This window comes from Manis pentadactyla, chromosome 9 (assembly GCF_030020395.1).
Source record: "Manis pentadactyla isolate mManPen7 chromosome 9, mManPen7.hap1, whole genome shotgun sequence".
Taxonomy (NCBI): domain Eukaryota; kingdom Metazoa; phylum Chordata; class Mammalia; order Pholidota; family Manidae; genus Manis; species Manis pentadactyla.
Window position 1 is genome coordinate 116,092,528 of NC_080027.1, and position 21,958 is coordinate 116,114,485.

At 35.8% G+C, this 21,958-nt stretch overlaps 1 protein-coding gene across 13 annotated transcripts in view; it reads right to left on the minus strand.

Moving 5' to 3' along the window:
* The window catches only part of RPS6KC1 (ribosomal protein S6 kinase C1), a 307,376-nt gene that overhangs the window by 165,898 nt on the left and 119,520 nt on the right, over positions 1–21,958 (minus strand). The window contains exon 1 of one of the 13 annotated variants that reach the window (XM_057507973.1): positions 5,127–5,277. The exons of the other annotated variants lie outside the window; for them this stretch is intronic. Coding sequence (XP_057363956.1) covers positions 5,127–5,165 — 39 coding nt within the window. The 5' untranslated portion in view covers positions 5,166–5,277. Of the gene's footprint in view, positions 1–5,126; positions 5,278–21,958 lie in introns of those variants that run through there. 13 annotated transcript variants of the gene reach the window in all.

Sequence of the window (21,958 nt, forward strand, 5' to 3'; positions counted from 1 at the left end):
GGGGATATCAGAGAGATTCGAACTATGAGAGGGGCATCGGTGCCAGCTCTAAGATACAGCGGCCCAATGTAAGCACTGGAGAGAGAACCCCAGGAGCTCACAGTAAACATGAGGAAGAACAGGCAGCTTCTAGGAGCAACGACCAGCCTGTGGCTGATAGTCAGCAAGGAAGAGAGTTAGTCCTACAATCACTAAGAAAAGAATTCAGGCCACAACCTAAAAGAACCTAAAAATGGATTTTTCCCCAGAGCCTCCAGTAGGGCACACAGCCCTGACAACACTTTGATTTTAGCCCAATGCAACACATGTCATACCTCTGATCCAAAGAACTTGGGCATTATAAATTTGTTTTAATCTTCTAAGTTTCTGGTAATTTGTTACGATAGCAATAAAAAACTAACATCGGAGAGAAATTGTATTTCCTCCTATACCTAACACATCTATCTCCCACAGTAAACGTTCAGTGAACATATGTGAATGAATTCGAGTGTAAAAGCTTGGAAGGTAATGGCAATATGGGAATGGAGGGTTGAAAATCAGAACTAAAGATTTACATCTGAGTACTCTCCATCAATAACAGCTAAAGACATGAGAATGTACCCCCATTGGAATGCTTGTTTATACTAGGACTGCACTGGCTTTAAAGAGTTAAATCATACAATGCACTCAACAACCCAATGAGGTAGGTGTACTTTTATTAACCAACTTTACAGATGAGGAAACAAAGATAAAACCATTAACTTGCCCATGCTCACAAAGCTAAAAAGTGGTAGAAATGAAATTTAAACCCTAGGCGTCTGGCTCATAGGTTCCTCTTTAACTGCTAAGCTATACCATTTATGTCTGAAATTTGAAAATTATTCATAGTTGGAACATGGAAGGTATGTAAGACAACAACCAAAAAGTGTGGTTAGAAAAGTGCAAAAAAACCCCAAGAAATACAGTGGTTCAGATGTCAGGGAAAGAGAGTATTTATGATGAAAGTAATCATCTGCCCCAAACGACAAAGAGAAACCATTAAGACGGAGAACTGAGAACCAGTCACTGCTCTCACTGCCTACGGCAGTTAGGAAGTCATTGGTAACTTTGGATCCTGCATGATGCACGGATCCAGTAGGGACAGAAGCTAGACTGCTCTGAGTTTATGGGTGATAAGAAAATGGAAGTGACATAATCTTTCAATAGAGAAGTATGTCAAAGAAAGAAAAACAATAAAATGCAGAGTTAGTAGGATGATCATGTTCAAACTATGCAGATAGGCTATACCTACCTATTCTCCCCATAATTTCCCTTTGTGGTATATTCACCTCCAATCTTGAATCTCCAGTGCATGAAAACACATTCGAAGAACTTAAACCTTGACCGTTACATTAACATATTATGAGTGTTAAAGGAGGCACCGTGGCCCTTTCTCTGCAAAGGACTCAGTGAACATAGACTGATGAGGACATTTAGTGTTCCTTAAATCTCCTGTGCTTTTATATCAAGCTGTGACTTACAAGCCACTCAGCAGAATGTCAGTGCTATTTAAATAAGATGCAGCTTTATGAAACAGAAAACCTTTCACCAGGTAAAAGATATGGAAGCTATGCAAAGCAAAGAACTTCTTTTTCCAACCAGAAGCCTCTTAATTGACTGAACAGAATATGCCTGTAAAAAAGGAGTGAAATCTCTTTGCTGGCCTCACGTAGCCATGAAGCATGAAGTGAATCAGATAAAAAGCCCAAATTAAGATTGATAAATGTGGCTGGCAAGTGGTGCTTTGTTTACATTTACTTTCTTCTTCTACCAAGTTTGTTTGCAACTAGACAACATTCACATTGAGGCAATAAACACAAGAACATATGTGATTTTTTTTAAATGTGCCCTTTGACTGTCAATTTCTCCCAAACAGGTGTTGGCTAAATGATTATAAATTGGCCTCTGGATACACCTCTTCAACTGAGCCGTACAGGGCTGGTGATAATATAATTAGACCTAAAAACATCAGGCTGGTGAATGCTTTCCATCTGTTTGGCAATAATGTTTAGTTAACAATAGTCTTTAAAAGAAGCACCTTCAACTTCAGTTCTTAAAGTTATTTATAGTGCCATTCTTAACACACCAGCACTTCTGCTAACAAGAGCTTTAGCCACTTGGAAATTATTAGCCATACGGCTGTATACAAAGAGAAATGACTGCATTTAACATCTGTATCTTTCCAAATTTACATGCTTCAACCTTATTTAAAGTCATTTCTTAATGAGCAGTGCTATGGCGCTGCATTAATATTATAGTTGCATGCACAAAGATCATAAGGAGCCAAACATTTTTTTAATGCCAACAGTAGGCCAATCTGTAATGAAGCTGTCAGCATAAAGGACAAAATAATAGCTTCTTTAACCCTCAAACAGAATTTGTTCATTTGTGGACTAGAACACATCAATTTAAAAACTGCTCATGGGTTTGCTCACCTTTATAAAGACAAAAATCTAATCTGGTACTAATTTGATACAATTGTTTTCCCAATAAAAGGCTCCTAAAACCATCTTTTATTTCATGATAAAACAACTACTGTAACTAAAACTGTCATGAAATAATTATCTTGGAGAGCATACCTTACTGAGAGAATACAATTAATGTATTTCTCCCTTTCATTTTTCACACTTATTTATCAGCCCTATATCAGCATATGGTCTAACAGATGAGATTATTCCATCTTTGCCCGTAGTAATATATAGAATGACTGCTCCTCACTGGAAAAAAAAGCAGACAACATATCCCTAAAGGATTCGCCTCATGTGTTCTGCGTTCCCTCCAGCACAGTGAGACTCACCCACTCTTCTTTCATAACAGTAGTAGGAAAAGCTCCAACCGATGGTAGATCTGGGTCTCTTTGTTGACTAGAACAGGGAATGCCTAATACTTAATGAGGTACCACATTTGGAAATAGAGGACACGTAGGGGGATACATCAAAAGCACCACGTGATGGGTTTTTTTAAGAATATTAATGAATTTGGAGAAAAGAGAGATTTGCCACTATAAAGACACTATGATTATAGTAAGGAAATGTGGAGAATTCCCTTCAATGAGGATTAAGTGTCACCCATTCTTGAATCTTTTCAGATATTCAAATATTGACATTCAAAATCTCTCAGTCTCTAAATATAGCTTTAGCTCCCATTCCTTTAAAAAGAAAGACTACCTGGGTAATTTGAGGAAATATCCATCTCTACTTTGGTGTCAGTCACTTCACAGGTCTCCAAAACAATTAATAAAAGTTAAGAAAATGTTTAAAAGAGGTCTACAGAGATAGCCATATTGGACAAACACAGCCTTTTCCATAATGGTGTCTCAGTACCATTCATGTTTGCTAGATGCATTCTGAACAGACTTTGATCTTGCAAGTTATACTACTGGAAATTCACACATAAACAAACATACCAGAAAAGAATGGGATCAACATAATAAAGAAGGCAAAGAATATACAGAAGCCTAATTCTGCAAATTAGTTTTTCACAACATAATTTCAGATGAGCAAGATTACACTCACTGTATTCTTACACAGTAAGATTATACTTACTGTATTCAATCCACATTTAACTTGACGATTATTAGATGAGTTATTAAGTAAACTCATCTCAGCAGCATTACAGAAGCTGGCAATGTTATTCTTCTGTAGAAATGGTTCTGAACAACAAACCTAGAGCAGTAAACCTTTGCATTCCTCCCCAATACCATATGATGACAATCAAATGTTATTTATATTTACTGTTCAAAACCCAGCCCACTTTGTATGCTTAAAATATTCAAAATGTATTTCTACTGTTAACTGTTAATTCTACACCTTATTCTCATGAGAGATCTTATTTATAAAGGATTTCTTTTTTTAATTTTTTTTTAAATTTAATTACCAGAAAATAAGGAATAGTACTAGGTGACCTTTAATATCAAGAATTCTCCCCACTGGGGCATATCTTACTTTCTTTGCCATTAGAAGGCTAGCAATGTTCCCTCTACCATTGCCCAGCAACTCCAAAAGCAAAAGATGTTGAGTCTACAGCTTTTGTCCATCAGAAGTTTCAGTGTCAAGGGCGTCAGCATGAACAACGTAGTAAAGGTGTTAGGCAGGAAAATAGATATGAGCGGGATGGAAAGAGAACAAGGTCAGTAAAGCCCCCTAGAAAGGACTCAGTTAACCACTTAAAACTAGAAAGCCAGAAAAGACTCAGAGTTAGAATTAATCAGTTAAAGCTCAAAAGGTCAAGAGCAACTTGGCCTTGAATGTTTGAATATTCCCCAGATAAAGAGAAGTAACTGAGCACAGTCCAGGTCTTCATTGTGTCAATTAGATCGTTGTAAGATTTACTCTTTAGCCTGCTAAGAGGCCCACCTATAAACAGCATAATAAAGACAGGGAGATCCCACCTTAAAGCCAAAATTGCATTTTGAAAAAAACCTAAGAAGTTTTAGAAGAAAGATTCTTAACATACTCTTTAGCAAACAAATAACTCTGCCCACCTTGGAGGAAGGGCAGACATTCTTGATTGATAAGCTAATTTTGAAGAAATACCTAGAGGACTGATAAGAAAATTAATGTCTCACCAAAGATACTTGAGACCCCTTAATAAGTCCACAACCCCAGCCCTTTGTCACATTCCCGAAAAATCCTTTATAAAGGGGAACCCCAACCTTTCAGTGGGCTCCTCTCTGGGGTCGCCAGCACTTAGAGTGCATAACTAACTTTTCCCAACCTCTCAGGGCGCTCCTGTCTCTGAAATTGCCCACACTTTCTCTCTAACTAACTTTAAATAAAACTTTTACTCGGCTTCACTACTGTGTCTCTGCCCTTCAGTTCTTTGTTACGGTGGGGACAAGACCAGAGGGAAATACACTACGCCTCTCCCCCAATAAGGGCACTTCTCTCATGCAATGCCATGAAAACGATCTGTTCTTGGTCTCACAAGAGTTGTTTCACTGATGAGAATTAAGGTACAAAGAGTAAATTTCAACATGGATACTTCTAACTCCAGTTGAATGGATATTTTCATTAACTACTCTCAAGGATGTATTTTCAGCAAAGCATAAAAGGTACCTTAGGATTCAAGGGGAACCAAAAAAAAAAAAACATCCTTCGGAGTCTTACCAGTGTTTTATTGGTGCTAGAACTTCCAACATGGCACATTATCAGGAAGCAAGCAAACAATCAAAAAAGGGTATTGCTTTGTGGACTGATGGCTACGTCAACAATCACCAACCAACTTAGAACAAGGTGAAATATCTTGAGGCAGATTGAGTTCTTCAGACTTCTATATAACCTAGAAATATTTTCAAAGGTAGGAAACACAGATCAAATCTACTAGGATTGTATGGGGGTAGAACTCAAGATCCACATTTCTTTCTAATTATTAAAATATAAAATACTGTAATTCAAAGTATACTTTCAGTGTTTTTCCAAACACATTTTGCTCCTAAAAATATGTCCTATCTCAGTTTATCTGTCTGAACTACTGACAAATTGGGGCACAGACAGGGGCAAAAGAACATTAGGAAGAGTAAGCAACACAAAACAAAGCTGGGAAATCTCCCTCTACAAGAAAACAACTAATTTTATATTTCTTAAAATGTCCAGACATTTGCAAAGGTTTTAGTATGCTAATTTTTTAATTAAAAGATATTTCAGCAGTGAAAGCTCTTTCATATGCACTACTGATTCTTCATCAAACGTTAACTTTCCAATGTAACACCAGTATAGCCGGTGGCAGCCTGAAGGTTTACCATCTGCTGCTACCCAAAGTCACTTGTGGCCACCTTCAGAACATATGCATCAAAGCCTGAAGATAAGAGACTGCCTAATACTGCCTAAGTCAGCATAAGGGGGATGACGAACCCAGAGGCAGGCAACAGGCAAGCTACCAGAAAACACAGAACATCCTGAACCATCAGTCACCTCTTAGAATACGTATCCAAGGACAAAGGGGACTCTAGTGGCTGAGCAAAAAGACAAGAGAAACACTACCTCTAATGGGATTTACTTAAGTAAATTGAGTAAATGTAACCATTTTTCCCTTAGAAAAAAAGGGGGGAGGGGCAATAAGTCATGTTTAAAAATCACCTGTAATTTTATTCAAAATAAACACACAATGAATAAAATGAAATATAAATGAAAGGTGTTTTAATCTATGAATAATAGTAAAGGTGTATATATGTTTTATGTAGTCATACAATAGTGTACTTTGTTTTGAAAGGTTTGTTGTCTAGGTACCATCACACCCACAATCCAAACATTACCCAAGGAAAACGTACTCTGAGATGAGGGTTTATAAAATCCACACAAATACTAATTAAAAATCCTGATTTCTGGCTACTCAAAAAATGTCATTTATTTATTGTAATGATCACATTTATCACAATAACCTCATATAAAAACAAAATATTGTGGTGACCTTAATATTAAAAGCAGAGAATCCCAAAACCCTGTATCCAATTATGATGTATTCAATTATGATACTGAATTAACTGGCATATATTCATCTTAAAAGAAATACACTTATATGAAATTTTATTGTATGTCATCTTTGCTTTCTGGGTTTTTTTTTTTAGCATTTTTAAATGCAGTTATAAGAGATCAATATAGAAAAATGTGGGTAAAATTGCAGTATTTCCAGAATCTCTCACCTGACTTTAGTCCATCTCCATATCAATAGGTAATTACAAGAGCAAGTGAGGGCAGGTCTGGACCAGAGAGGTTGGGTGGGGTCTCTTCTTCTACAGCCAGGTTGAGAGGGATGGAGGATGACTGCTTGCAAGAAATAAACGGTTTCTCCCACTTTATTTCTCCTTTTGACGGATTTCAGTTTCAAAGGATTTTTGCCCTGGGATTTTCCCCCGAGTTATAAAAATATTTTTCAGAATATAATACAAAAAGCATCTTTAATTCTTAGTTTTAAAATGTCAACATGCATGTGGTTTGCATTAATTCTAATCTCAATCCAGACCTTAAAAATTCTTCAAAGCTTCCACAGGGAATTAGTTATAAATTAATTTTAAACTAGGCCATTATAAAGCTTTCATGTACGATAATGAAGCCCAGTTGTCCTGTCCCCTACTTAAAATGAATACAACCATAACCTCTTGAGCACAACTACCTATGGTTTCTGTAGCCTAACACAAAACTGCATTGTGTGTGTATGTCCCACATAAACTCAATTTATGCCTCTGGATACTTATTAACCTCAATAATAATCATGATCACTTTTTTAAGGATCATATTTTGTCACTGTGATAGCTAAAAGTAGAGTAAATGCTACCAGAATAACTCTACCTTCCAAGATATGTTATGAATACATTATGAATCATAAAACTGGAAAAAGAAAAAAAGCATATTTTGGTGGTGCTAAAACAGATTTGCAAATACAAATAATCTACTCAAAATTCAAAGGTGATTTCATTCCTCCAAGGGGCACTGAACTACAGTTGGCAAAGTTTGTTTTCCTTGACAGACTAATATCAGACCAAAAAAGACAAAAAGGATTTAAAAAACGTTTCTCCACTTCCTATCTAAAAGTCACTTGGCCAAACCCCTGGATTTTTCACGATGAGGTAAGTAGCTAAATCTAGTCTTGCCCTAGAGTAATGCAAAATACATGTATTCTTTATAAATAAAAAAAATCCAGGAAGTAATTATTTCAACCACAAACATGAATTTAAAATCTTTTATATTCCTATTAGCCAAATGTCAGTGAATGTGAGTCATTCCTCAATGATGTTTCATTATAGGATGTGAGGTTAATGATTTAGCAAACAATAAAGCTGTCACAAATGTCTTTTATATATGTATGTGAAAAGAGTTTTACTTTGTATAATTCTTCAAATCCTAGGCCTATACATCTATTACTTCATGAAACCTGCTTCCAAAGGACATGGTGTGTCTTTGTAAGAAAACTGGATATAAATATAACAGACAGCAGAATATAAAAGAGAAATTGGGTTTAAAACAGAAATGCTGAAGAGCTAGGAAAAACATCCACTTAGGAGGCTCTTCTCAGATCCAAATGCTTTAAAAGCTAGATCTCTACACCTTTGCCATTCTCATTTTGACTGTCTGTTTTCTGTTTTTGTGAAGCAACTTGCCCAAGGCCACAAAGAGATTATGCTAAAGAGAGGTCAAAACTCTGAAATTCTGAATTTATAGGCCCAAGTTCAGCTCGTACCATTCAATTCTATGATGAGACCATTTATTCTAATACTCTGATTTGAATTCTGGAGTTTCTGTGGGATAATGACTTAACAGTGTTAAATTCAGATGAAAATTAATTCAATTAAAAGTATAGTCTGTTGTATTTAGCTTTAGATCCTTCTTATTTGCATCTGCTAGAAAAACCTAATATTCTAATGCAGATTTAAACTATGTCCATTCATTTCCTGGTTTAGTGTTTTCATTCTGCTGTTAGATGTGCTGGGTAAATATGCTCCAATCAATTTATAGACCCTGAAAACTGAAATAAGTCCCAAAAAAGCAGTTAATATGTCCACATAGTTTTTATATAATACTCAAAATTGGTGTAGTATGTACTCCTAGTTAATAAATATTATCTTATAATGATGGACACAGAAGTTACATTTTCAAGTCAATCAATATATATCCAACTAAGTCACCAATGTAAAAGGCAGCTTGATTCCAATTCAGAAGAAGGGCAAGGAAGCTTTAAATGTTATAGTTTTTACTGTTTTAAGTGAGTTTTGCAGTTACATTGCAGAAAGAACTGAACTTCTGATACTGACTGAAATTTAACGGTGTTTCATATGACCTAGCAAATTTATTAAGAATACAAAGTGAAAGGACAAAAACCACATGATCATCTCCATAAACACTGAAAAAGCATTCGACAAAATTCAACATCCATTCATGATAAAAACTCTCAACAAAATGGGTATGGAGGGCAAGTACCTCAACATAATAAAGGCCATATATGATAAACCCAGTGCCAACATCATACTTAACAGCAAGAAGCTGAAAGCTTTTCCTCTAAGATGAGGAACAAGACAGGGACACCCACACTCCCCACTGTTATTCAACATAGTACTGGAGGTCCTAGCCACAGCAATCAGACAAAACAAAGAAATACAAGGCATCCAGACTGGTAAAGAAGAAGTCAAACTGTCACTATTTGCAGATGACATGATATTGTACATAAAAAACCCTAAAGAATCCACTCCAAAACTACTAGATCTAGTATCTGAATTCAGCAAAGTTGCAGGATACAAAATTAATACACATAAATCTGTTGCATTCCTATACACCAACGATGAACTAGCAGACAGAGATATAAGGAAAATAATTCCATTCACAATTGCATCAAAAAGAATAAAATACCTAGGAATAAACCTAACCAAGGAAGTGAAAGACCTATACCCTGAAAACTACAAGACACTCTTAAAAGAAATTAAAGAGGACGCCAACAAATGGAAACGCATCCCATGCCCTTGGCTAGGAAGAATTACTATTGTCAAAATGGCCATCCTGCTTAAAGCAAGATACAGATTCAATGCAATCCCTATCAAAATACCAACAGCATTCTTCAATGAACTGGAACAGTTTTAAAATTCACATGGAACCACAAAAGACCCCGAATAGCCAAAGCAATCCTGAGAAGGAAGAATAAAGCAGGGGGGATCTCGTGCCCCAACTTCAAACTCTACTACAAAGCCACAGTAATCAAGACAATTTGGTACTGGCACAAGAACAGACCCACAGACCAGTGGAACAGAATAGAAAGTCCAGATATTAACCCAAACATATATGGTCAATTAATATATGATAAAGGAGCCTTGGACATACAATGGGGAAATGACAGCCTCTTCAACAGCTGGTGTTGGCAACACTGGACAGCTACATGTAAGATAATGAAACTGGATCACTGTCTAACCCCATACACAAAAGTAAATTTGAAATGGATCAAAGACCTGAATGTAAGCCATGAAACCATAAAACTCTTAGAAAAAAACATAGGCAAAAATCTCCTGGACATAAACATGAGCAACTTCTTCATGAACATATCTTCCCGGGCAAGGGAAACAAAAGCAAAAGTGAACAACTGGGACTACATCAAACTGAAAAGCTTCTGTACAGCAAAGGACACCACCAATAGAACAAAAAGGCATCCTACAGTATGGGAGAATATATTCATAAATGACAAATCCGATAAAGGGTTGACATCCAAAATATATAAAGAGCTCACACACCTCAACAAACAAAAAGCAAGTAATCCAATCAAAACATGGTCAGAGGAGCTAAACAGACAGTTCTCCAAAGAAGAAATTCAGATGGCCAACAGACACATGAAAAGATGCTCCACATTGCTAGTCATGAGAGAAATGCAAATTAAAACCACAATGAGATATCACCTCACACCAGTAAGGATCACCACCATCCAAAGACAAACAACAACAAATGTTGGCGAGGACATGGAGAAAGGGGAGCCCTCCTACACTGCTGGTGGGAATGTAAATTAGTTCAACCATTGTGGAAAGCAGTATGGAGGTTCCTCAAAAAGCTCAAAATAGAAATACCATTTGACCCAGGAATTCTACTCCTAGGAATTTACCCTAAGAATGCAACAGCCCAGTTTGAAAAAGACAGATGCACCCCTATGTTTATTGCAGCACTGTTTACAATAGCCAAGAAATGGAAGCAACCTATCCATTTATCAGTAGATGAATGGATAAAGAAGATGTGGTACATATACACAATGGAATATTATTCAGCCATAAGAAGAAAACAAATCCTACCATTTGCAACAACATGGATGGAGCTAGAGGGTATTATGCTGAGTCAAATAAGCCAAGCAGAAAAATACAAGTACCAAATGATTTCACTCATCTGTGAAGTATAAGAACAAAACAAAAACTGAAGGAACAAAACAGCAGCAGACTCACAGAACCCAAGAATGGACTAACAGTTACCAAAGGTAAAGGGACTGGGGAGGATGGGTGGGAAGGGAGGGATAAGGGGGGGAAAAAAAGGGGGGCATTACTATTAGCAGACAATATGGGGAGGGTGGGGGGAGAGTACAGTAGAGGGAGGGCTGTACAACACAGAGAAGACAAGAAGTGATTATATAGCATCTTACTACGTTGATGGACAGTGACTGTAATGGGGTATGTGGGGGGGACTCAGTGATGGGGAGAGTCTAGTAAACATAATGTTCCTCATGTAATTGTAGATTAATGATACCAAAATAAATAAATAAAATTCTATTGGAAAAAAAATACAATGTGTTTATGTACTGAAAAATTCCCAAATATTTTGAAGCACATATGAAACACAAAGACACAACATTCATTCTTAAACTGATAATTTCATTGACTACAACATAGTACCCTGCTAACAGTACTCTCTCTTGCTCTGATCCTGCAGGTGTATTATATTTTGAGATGCAGACTCACACAGTATTTAAAATCTTAAACATTAATGTAAAAACACATATACTGTCTTTTTGGTTGTTCTCTTTACAACTATTCAGCAAGCATTTATTGAATCCTTACTGCATGGACAACGTTGTATTTAGATAGGCATTATGAGAGAAAGAGGAATAACATGTAAGTCCTGCCTTCTAGGACAGGGTAACAATACACTTCACATGACGAAAGTCATAAAATGAAAATAATACACAATTGAATGCTAAGCTTAATCCAAAACAAGGAAAGATGAATGAGTCATGGAGCAGGTAAGCTTTCAGCTACATCTTGAAAAACAGACTAAATATATATGGGCAAGAAGGAAAAAAGAAGGAAGGATCAAAATGTTAGAGTAGGTGGATAGGCATGAACCAAGAGTGGGCGGGGGAGGACTAGTGGGGAAAAAGCAAAGAAGGGCCTCTCGTTAGAGCCACCTGGGCCCCTCAGCAGTAAACACCCAGGCTTTACAGTTGACGCACTTGAATCCTGTGGCCAGCACATCCTGTAGTGCCATTCTAGTGAGGCCAGACATGTGCAGACAGCAGGAAAACGGTGGAATCTGACCACTTTATGATCCTCCACTGGAGGTGCTTGACCAGAACAGGTAACTCAGCTTAAATGAGCATGTGCAGAACTTCAAAAACCAAACAACACATGTGGGGCCTGCCCAGGTAGGGCAGGAAGCAGCACGCAGTGGCTAGCTCATGGTCCTGCCCTAGGACATGGCTTAGATAGAGTCAGGTGAGGGAGACTCAAAACCCAGGAAGTCATAACCACATAAAAACCTAACCCTTATAAACAGATGGGGCACTCAAATCTTCTCGAGTTGCCCCATGGACACTTCCATGTGTACTTTCATTTCTGTTTAATAAACTCTTCACTGTTTTCACTTGCAACCTGGTTTCTCTATTGAATTCTTTCTTTGAGAAGACAAAAAATGGGGAAAACACAACAGCACTGTCCAGTTTTACAGAAAGAGTTGAAGAAACAATGCTGAACTGAGAAAGCATGCTAAGTCTCCCAAACCCATGTATATTACCTTCTCTCTTCCTTCAACCCAGAACATTCTTGTATCAGCTAAATCCTACTCATCCCTCACGTTTTTGCCATTTAAAAGACACAGCAAAAGATATTTAAATCAGATAACAGAGGTAAGCAAGGGAACCCTCCAAGAGAAGACAATAATTAAGAATGAGATGAAATTAAGTGAGGAAAAAAAGGGAAAGTCACTCCAGGTAGAGGGATACATCATGTATGATATATAATACTTTGTATACCTTAGAGTTCAATAGGGTTGTAATCAAGACAGCATGTTGTGATGGTCAGGGGAATGAGGGGTAAAAAATAAGTTGCGAATCAATAGAGAAAGTAAGAACTAGATCTCAAAGATCTTTGTAGGCTTAGCTAAGAAGTCTGAACATAATCTTTAAAACTACGTGACAGTATTAAAGGATTTTAAGCAAAAGCATTATTAGTCTTTGAAAGATCACTTTTATAAAGCATCATTTTTATTAATTATTCTGAAAGCAGTGTTAAAGAACTGGAGAAAAATTAGACTAGAGGCAAATGACAGTACATCTCAAAAGGGGTATAAATAAAATAGTCTATAATTTTAAACTTACAAATAACTTGGAATGCCTAAATTTTAATTTGAAACACAGCTGAAGCAGAGATGGGTTAGATGTAACTAGCAGTACCCAATGGGTACTGAGTGAACCTGAAATAATTATTCTAGCCATATGTTACCTACAGGACACTTTGTCCTATAATGTTAAAAAGCATTTGTTAGCAACTTGAAAAAGGTCAACAAAGACAATGTTGATCAAAATTATGGGCATGATGAACCTGCAAGGGCTACATAATGTGTTAAATTTAACATTCTCTTAAATGTTGCAGACCACTATTCCCTACAGAAACTCCATTAAATAATGTTAAAGAAACTTCTAAAAATATAAAATGATAACTACAAAGAAAACAAGAGAGGAGATGAGAAGATGGCAAAATTTTAGAAGACAGAAAAAAGATGCTAAATGTCTAGAGGCAGAAAAAAACAACAAAAAAAAACAAGCCAATTCTTACTGCAGAATTCCAGAAATAAGGTGTACCAGTTATCTTCTGGAAACAGTTAACACTGGGAAAAGGCCTACAGACTCTATGCCACTGCACAGCCAACTAGGCAGCTGCCCTCCTCCTTCTAGGAGAAGACTAGGGGGTTATTCTCTGCAGATGTGGAATCAGACAGATAACTACAGACAGCTGAAAGTGGGACTAAAGAATGGTACTGAAAACAGAGGCATTATATGAAAACCTGTACTGAATTGGTGAGGACATCAAGTCCCTCTTCTATTAGAATGCTGCATCTTATACTAGATCCCTAGGTAGGACATTGGGAAGTTCTTTTCAAAGGAAACCAATTGTTCTACATTTAAGATATACAGATACTCATATTTATTAGGTCTCCTAACAAAACATCTGGATTGTTAACCAAATCAAAGGTCACCTAATGCTCAGCTGAACCAATGAAAAGTCCCACACCAAAACATGTCACTGTAAAATTTGAGAACAATAGGGACAAAGAGAAGAGTCTATAAACCCCCATGAGAGAGATGGAGGAAGAAAAAAACAGATCCCATACAAAGGATCAGGAATTAGAATGCAATACAGAAGACTGATGAGGGAAGTTCCCAGAATAACAGGAAGTAGAAGTATGAAGAGGAACACTCTGCAGAAGGCCAAGATTACAAACCAATGCAGACTTCAGCAGAACAAGGAAGGAACCCGGGAGAAAAGGCTCTGAGAAAACCACAGATCTGGTGGATTATCTGAGGTATCTGATTTTGAGGGCCATTGTAAAGCTCTATCATAGGAGTTAGGAATATATAATGAAAGGTACATAGAAAAACTTAAGCAAATGGGGAAATAAATGAGGGAATTAATTAACCTCATTTAAAAACAAGATTTGTACAAAGATGATCCAAAGGCATTTCAACATTATAATTTAGGCCAAATTTAAGCAGAATAAACCCAGAAGGAATAAACATAAAAACAATACCAACCAGAAAGACAACATAACTATCTAGAAATAACTAAAAATGGTTTTTGGAGAAGGGCAGCATTAAGACCTTAAGCAGCAGTATTTGGCACAAGAGCAAAAAGGACTTTCTAAGAGTTTTGACTGTGTAAAATGGAATGACTGACTCTGAGACATTATGTAGCTCTGTCTTTATTCATGCTTCTTTATAGCCCCTTTCATGCTGCTTTAGAACTTATGTACTGACCTATATCTCTCCTGCTGGACCAAAGAGAAGAACCATGTCTTATAGAGTGCAATATTCCCAAAACCTAATACAATGCCTGACCCATGGCAGCATTCAAAAGAAGTTTGTTAAATTAATAAGTAAATGACCCTGAAGCTGAGCAGCCATTCGAGGGGGTACTACAGATAGGCCACAGATGTGTACTGCATTGAGTCAGAGGACCTTAAAGTCCTTTTTAACCCTGAGATTATATACCTCAAGCCCTGGGAGGTAAAGTAAAACTAATCTCCTTACTTCGAAATTACTTAAATTGTCCTATTGTAAAACTGCCCATATAAATCTATCCCTAAAAATATGGTAGAGAATCACATTTTAAAAACTAAAAAAATCTGAGTTCTTTGGAATAAAAATATCCTATCGATCCAATACAGTAACATTAATATCACATATAAAGGGTTTCACCAAGTATAGAATTCTTTTTATATACTCTTTAATTATAATAAATTAAGGTATATACTTAAACAAGGAGACTGATTAAGATATCAAAGCACTGAATATCATGAAACATAACTAAAATATGTGTGTATCAAAAATGTGGCTGCCCCTTATTTTAAAAAACAGGTATATTAGATGTAGTTTCTTAAAAATGATATTATTAATTATAATCAGAGACTATTTTGATTCTATATTAAAAAACCCTATGGATAAATTACAGTCCCTTCAACAATATATATAAGTTAACTTGTGGTTATTAATGTTCTGCACAATCTGGCCCTATTAGTAACTATTCATTAGCCTTTTGGTCATTCTTAACGCTTTAAGATAACCCCCTCCCACATCCACACAACAGTATTTCAAACTGCTTCATGCAACTGCCCCATCCCCTTCCCCACTTTCACAGTAACTGGTGTTCCACATGATTCTTAAAAGCAAGACTCCTATCTACCCAGCTCGCTGTCCTTTCATTCAACATGTACCTGTCTTCAGTATATAACATCTCAAGTGCTCATAATGACTGTGTATTAATGATATTAATGAATCAATCGTGTACTAAAAAGCAGAAAGCGTATTCCAACACCAACTTTCTTTGCATCATCCTCAGAGAAAGATGCATAAACCTAACAGATTAAGCAAGGTATATAACACAATTTCACTTAGGCTGTGGTTCCAAGAGGAGGTATTTCCTAACTCATGCCATAAGCAGCCTGGGATTGGTAAAATGTTCACAGTGCCCAAAATAGTCTGACCACTAATAAAATGAGACATGTCCGTGTACCAAATGCCATTGTACTTGCAAAATTACTGGACTCCACGAGTCTACCATAAAAATTAACAATCACATTAAAAAATTTTTAGTAGCAGATTATGAACAACTGTTTTCTTTATAACATTTGCAGATTTGGCCTTCTAGAAGAGACAATCCAGAAGTACTTATATAATCTATTCCAGTATATTCTAGCAGTGCTAAAATGGGGTTACTCAGAATTACTAACACTGTGAGGTAAAACACACTTTGTTAGGCTGCAAAAATACAAAGGATTCAGGAAGTTATCTTTCTCATTATTAAAAAAGGAAATTAATCAAACACTAAAGGCAAATCATAAAGAAAAACAATGAGAAAAAAACAAAAAATATCTGACATCATATATAAAATTAAAAGCAAACTGATGGCAAGGGTCTTCTCCTGCCCCTGTCACATATTAATAATTCAATAAATCAATTCAACATATATTTACTACATTTTTTTCTGTGCAGGCACTGTACTCTACATGGATAAAAATACAATGAACACACCAAATATGGTCTCTCTCCTACAGGAGCTTCAAGTTTCACATAAAAACATTTTAATAAGTGCTATGCTGGAAAATTGCAGGTGCAACTGGAACAAAGAAGAAGGATGTGTAATGCAGACATGGGACCATCAAAGAACTCCTGAAGCACTGGGAGAATGGCAGAAAAATAGGGGTTTTCAATAGATGCACGTTCATTCTTAAACTCCTATGAGGCCATAAAGAATCTCAGAAATACTTCTGGGGTGGGGAAGATAGAGAAGGAGCCCACAGTGATGCAGGCAAGAGCTACCAAGTCAGGATAATTTAGAAGCCAATGTCTCTATGACCTCATTTGAAAACTTAGGCTAACAGGGTCTAGGTATGTATATATGCACAGAAAAAAGGAAGATTATCAAAATGTAAAAATGATTCTTAGCAGGTAGCAGAGTTATGGGTCAACTGTATCTTTTTTGTTTTATTTTATTTATTCTTTTATTCTTCTACAATGACAATATACACAGGGAAAATTTCTTTAAAAGACAGGAGAAAAATAACTTGTGCACATTCAAGATACAGGTTTATAAATCCTTAAAGAGAGAAGTCTTAAAAATCACTAAGAAAAGATAAATCTCTAATAAGAAAGTACAGAAGGAAATGTAATAGTCATTTCACAAAAGAAACAGCCAATGAACATTTTTAAAAATGCATTCTCACTAGCAATTAAAATCACAAATTAAAATGATAATGAAATCCAAATTTTCATCTGGCAAATGCCATTTGTTGGTAAGGATGTTAGGAAATAAGTCTTCTTATATACTACTAAGAGTATGTATTAGGTACAAATTTCTAGAGGTTAAAACACACATACACACATATTCTTTGACTCATGACCTCCAACTCTGAAAAGTATACTAAATAATAGAAGATGATTTATCTCTAAAGATTACCATCACAGGCAGAGAAAAATAGGAAAATAAACAATAGGGAACTGATTAAATAAATTATAATATGTGGTTGAATAGCATGAATCCATTAAAAAGAATAATTTCGAATAGCATTTCCTAATAGGATCACATAAAATTTGAGATTCATATTCTACAGATGGTAATGGTATATATTCCTATTGCTAATTTTAATCAATAAATATAATAATTACTTCAATATTTTTACCTCTAAACTAGTACAGTTTGAAAGCATCAAAGTGTTTATAATAAATAAGCAATGCGTGATGGTTAGTAAGGATCAAATGAGACCCTGACTCGGGCATTCAGTTAGTTAAACTCTATTAGCTACTATGTGGATCTTTCATTGCTGTAGTTAAAGATGCTAGTATTCATATATTAATTTATATTAATAAGGGCACACTGATTTTTAAAAAAGGAAAGCTAAAGGAATAATACCTAAATACAGTAAGTTGATAAGGGACATAGATGTTATCATTATAATCATCACATAAAATACAGTTCTGACACCAAGAAGGGACTAGTGATTACCAAAGGGGAGAGGGGGAAGGGAATTAAGGGGCACAATAATCCACAATCACAATATAGGTTGGTCACAGGGATGGTAATACAGCACGAAGAATACAGTTAATGATTCTGTAACATCTTACTAGATTGTTGGAGACTGAGCGCAATAGAGGGGATGAGAACTTGGTAATATGTTGAACCACTGTGTTGTGTATTTGAAACCAACATAAGATTGTATATCAATCATACTTTAATTTTAAAAAAACAGTTTTGAGTAATTATAGAAATCTTTGACTTTAGAAAGAGACAGGTTCAAACCCTGGCTCCCCCACCTAGTGGCCATGTGTCTCTAGACAAGATACTTAACCCCTCTGAGTTCAGGGTCTTTACCTGCAAGATGTTTGAGAGCATTAAACAGCTGATGTAGAGAGGTTAGAATAGCATACGGTAAGCAGGTAGCCTGTAATCCTTAGTATGGATGGCCCCTATAACATCAAAAGTAATCTAGAAAGGCACAGCGATCTGGGCCACATTTGTAATAGCTAACTAGCATCAGGACCAGTTTGCTCACAAGCTTCTCCTGTATCTTTACGATTTTAACATCAACTACTGAATGACAATTTTGGATGAAGGCACTGTTGAAGACACCACAAGCATTCACCAAATATGGTAGTTACTATATTGATTTTCTTACCTTTTAAATAGACTTTATTTTTTAGAGCAATTTTAGGGTCACAACAAAACTGAGCAGGAAGCAGAGTTCCCATATACCTCCTGTCCTCAAACACCCACAACCTCCACTTTATGAACATCTTACATGAGAGTCCTACAGTTGTCAAAACTACACAGTGATACATTACTGTCACCTAAACACCATCGTTTACATTAGGGTTCACTCTTGGTGTGGTACATTCTATGGTTTTCGACAAATGTATGACACGTATCCACCATTGTATTATACAGAATAGTTTCATTGCCCCCAAAATCCTTTTCCACCTATTCATCTCTTCCACCTCCTAATCTTTTGTAACCACTAATTTTTTCATTGTGATAATTTTGCCATTTCCCGAATGTCATATAGTTAGACTCATACAATATGTAGCCATTTTAGATCAGCATCTTTCACTTACTAATAGGCATTTAAGGTTCCCCATGTCTTTTTATGACTTGATAGCTCATTTCTTTTTAATGCTTAATGATATTCCACCATCTAAATATAACACAGTTTCTTTATCCATTGACCTACTGAAGAACATCTTGGTTGCTTCCAAGTTTTGGCCATTATGAATAAAGCTGCTATAAACATTCATGTGGGTTTTGGGGCGAACATAAGCTTTCAACTCATTTAGGCAAATACCAATGAAGGACTTGCTAGATTGTATGTTAAGACTCTGTTTAATTTTATAAGAAACTGCTTGTCTTCCAAAGAGACTGTATCATTTTGCATTTCCACAAGCAATGAAACAGTTCTCGTTGCTCCACATCCTTGTCAGCATTTGGTGTTTTCAATGATCCAGGTTATGGTCATTCCGAAAAGTGTGTAGTGGTATCTTGTTTTTTAAATTTGCATAAGCCTCATGACAAAGGATGTGGAGTATCTTTTTAAATGCCTATTTGTCATCTGTATATTTTCTTTGGTAATAGGTCTGTTCAGACCTTTTGACTTTATTTTTTTTTTTTTTTTTTTTTTTTATTGAAGGGTAGTTGACACACAGTATTACATTACATTAGTTTCAGGTGTACAACACAGTGATTCAACATTTATATACATGATAATTCTAGGTACCAGCTATCACCATACCAAGTTGTTACAATATTTTGACTATATTCCTTATGCTATACATTACATCCCGGTTACTTATTTATTTTACAATTGGAAGTGTGTTTATATATATATATATATATATATATATATATTTTTTTTTTTTTTGTGAGGGCATCTCTCATATTTATTGATCAAATAGTTGTTAACAGCAATAAAATTCTGTATAGGGGGGTCAATACTCAATGCACAATCATTAATCCACCCCAAGCCTAATTTTCGTCAGTCTCCAATCTTCTGATGCATAACGAACAAGTTCTTACATGGAGAACAAATTCTTACATAGTGAATAAGTTACATGGTGAACAGTGCAAGGGCAGTCATCACAGAAGCTTTCGGTTTTGTTCATGCATTATGAACTATAAACAGCTTTTGACTTTATTTTTTTAATCAAGTTTTTCATTTTCTTATTGTTGGGTTTTGAGAGCTCTTTGTATATTTTAAATAACATTCCTTATCATATATGTACTTTGCAAATATTTTTTCCCAGAATGTAACTTGTCTTCTCATTCTCTTTGCAGTGTCTTTTGCAGAGCCAAAGTTTTTAATTTTAAGTCCAGTTTATCACTTACTCTTTTAGAGGATCACCCCTTTGGTGTTTTTCTAAAAAGTCACTGCCATACACAAAGTCATCCAGATTTTCTCCTACATTTTATAGTTCTGTGCTTTCATTTAGGTTTATGATCTTTTCTGAGTAAATTTTTTTTAACAATGTAAGGTCTGTGTCTAGGTCCTTTTTTTTTTTTTACTTGTGGGTGTCCGCTGGACATGATTTTGCAGCATTATTTGTTGAGGAGACTATCTTTTCTACATACTATTGCCTTTACTCCTGTATCAGAGATCACTAGACTGTACTTACATAGATCTATTTCTGGGCTCCCTATTCTGTCCCACTGATCTTTCTGTTCTTTCCTCAAAATCACAACTGTCTTGATTACCATAGCTTTATAGTAAGTCTGAAAGTCAGGTAGAGTTTGTTCTTTTCCTCCAATATTTTGTTGGATTTTTCTGGGAATTCTGTCCCTTGATAAAAACTTTTAAATCATTTTCTCAATACCCAAAGAACAACTTACTGTGACTTTGACTGGGATTGCACTAAATGTATAGATCAAGTTCAAAGAACTAACAACTTGACGATGAGTCTTCTTATCCATGGGCACAGATATCTCTCTACTTGTTTAATTCTTTTGTTTTTCATTAGAGTTTTGTGGTTTTCCTCTTACAGAGGTTGTACGTAGTTATATTTACACCTAAGTATTTCATTTCAGGGTTCATTTCATTACATGCTGATGAAAATGATATGGTTTTAATTTCAAATTTCCCTTGTTCATTGCTGGTATATAAGAAAGTGATTGTTTTTTTGTACATTAATCTTGTATCCTGCAATCTTGCTATAATTGCTTATTAGTGACAGATTTTTTGTGGATTGTTTATACAGACAATGTCATCTACAAAATTTTCTTTCTTCCTTTCCAATCTGCCTATCTTTATTTCCTTTTCTTATTGCACTAGTAAGGACTTCCAGTATGATGTTGAAAAGGAGGGGTGAGAGAGAACATCCTTGCCTTGTTCCTGATCTTAATAGGAAAGCTTCAAGTTTCTCACCATTAAGAATGATGTTAGCTTACGTAAATATTCTTTATCAAGTTAATGTAAATTATTAGAATGATATAAATGTTCCTTATCAAGCTAAGGAAGTTTTCCTCTATTCCTAATTTGCTGAGACTTTTTATCATGAATGGGTGTTGGATTATGTCACATGCTTTTTCAGAATTTATGTCATTTTTTTCTTTAGCCTAGTGACATGCTGGATTACATTACTTGACTTTCAAATGTTAAACCAGCCTTGCATGCCTGGGATAAATCCCACTTGGTCATCCAACATTACTGGATTCAATTTTCTAATATTTTTACTAGGATTTTTGCAACTATGTTCATGAGAGATACTGGTTCTGTAGTTTTCATTTCTTATATTACCTTTGGTTTTTGTGTTAAGATAATGCAGGCCTCATAGAATGAGTTAGGAAGTATTCCCTCTGCTTCTATCTTCTGGAAGACATTTGGTGGAATTCACAAGGAAACCCACCTAGGTGTTTCTGTTTGGGAAGGTTATTAATTATTGATTCAATTCCATTAATCAATATAGGCCTATTCAGATAGTGTACTTCTTCTTGTGTGAGTTTAGGCAGACTGTGGCT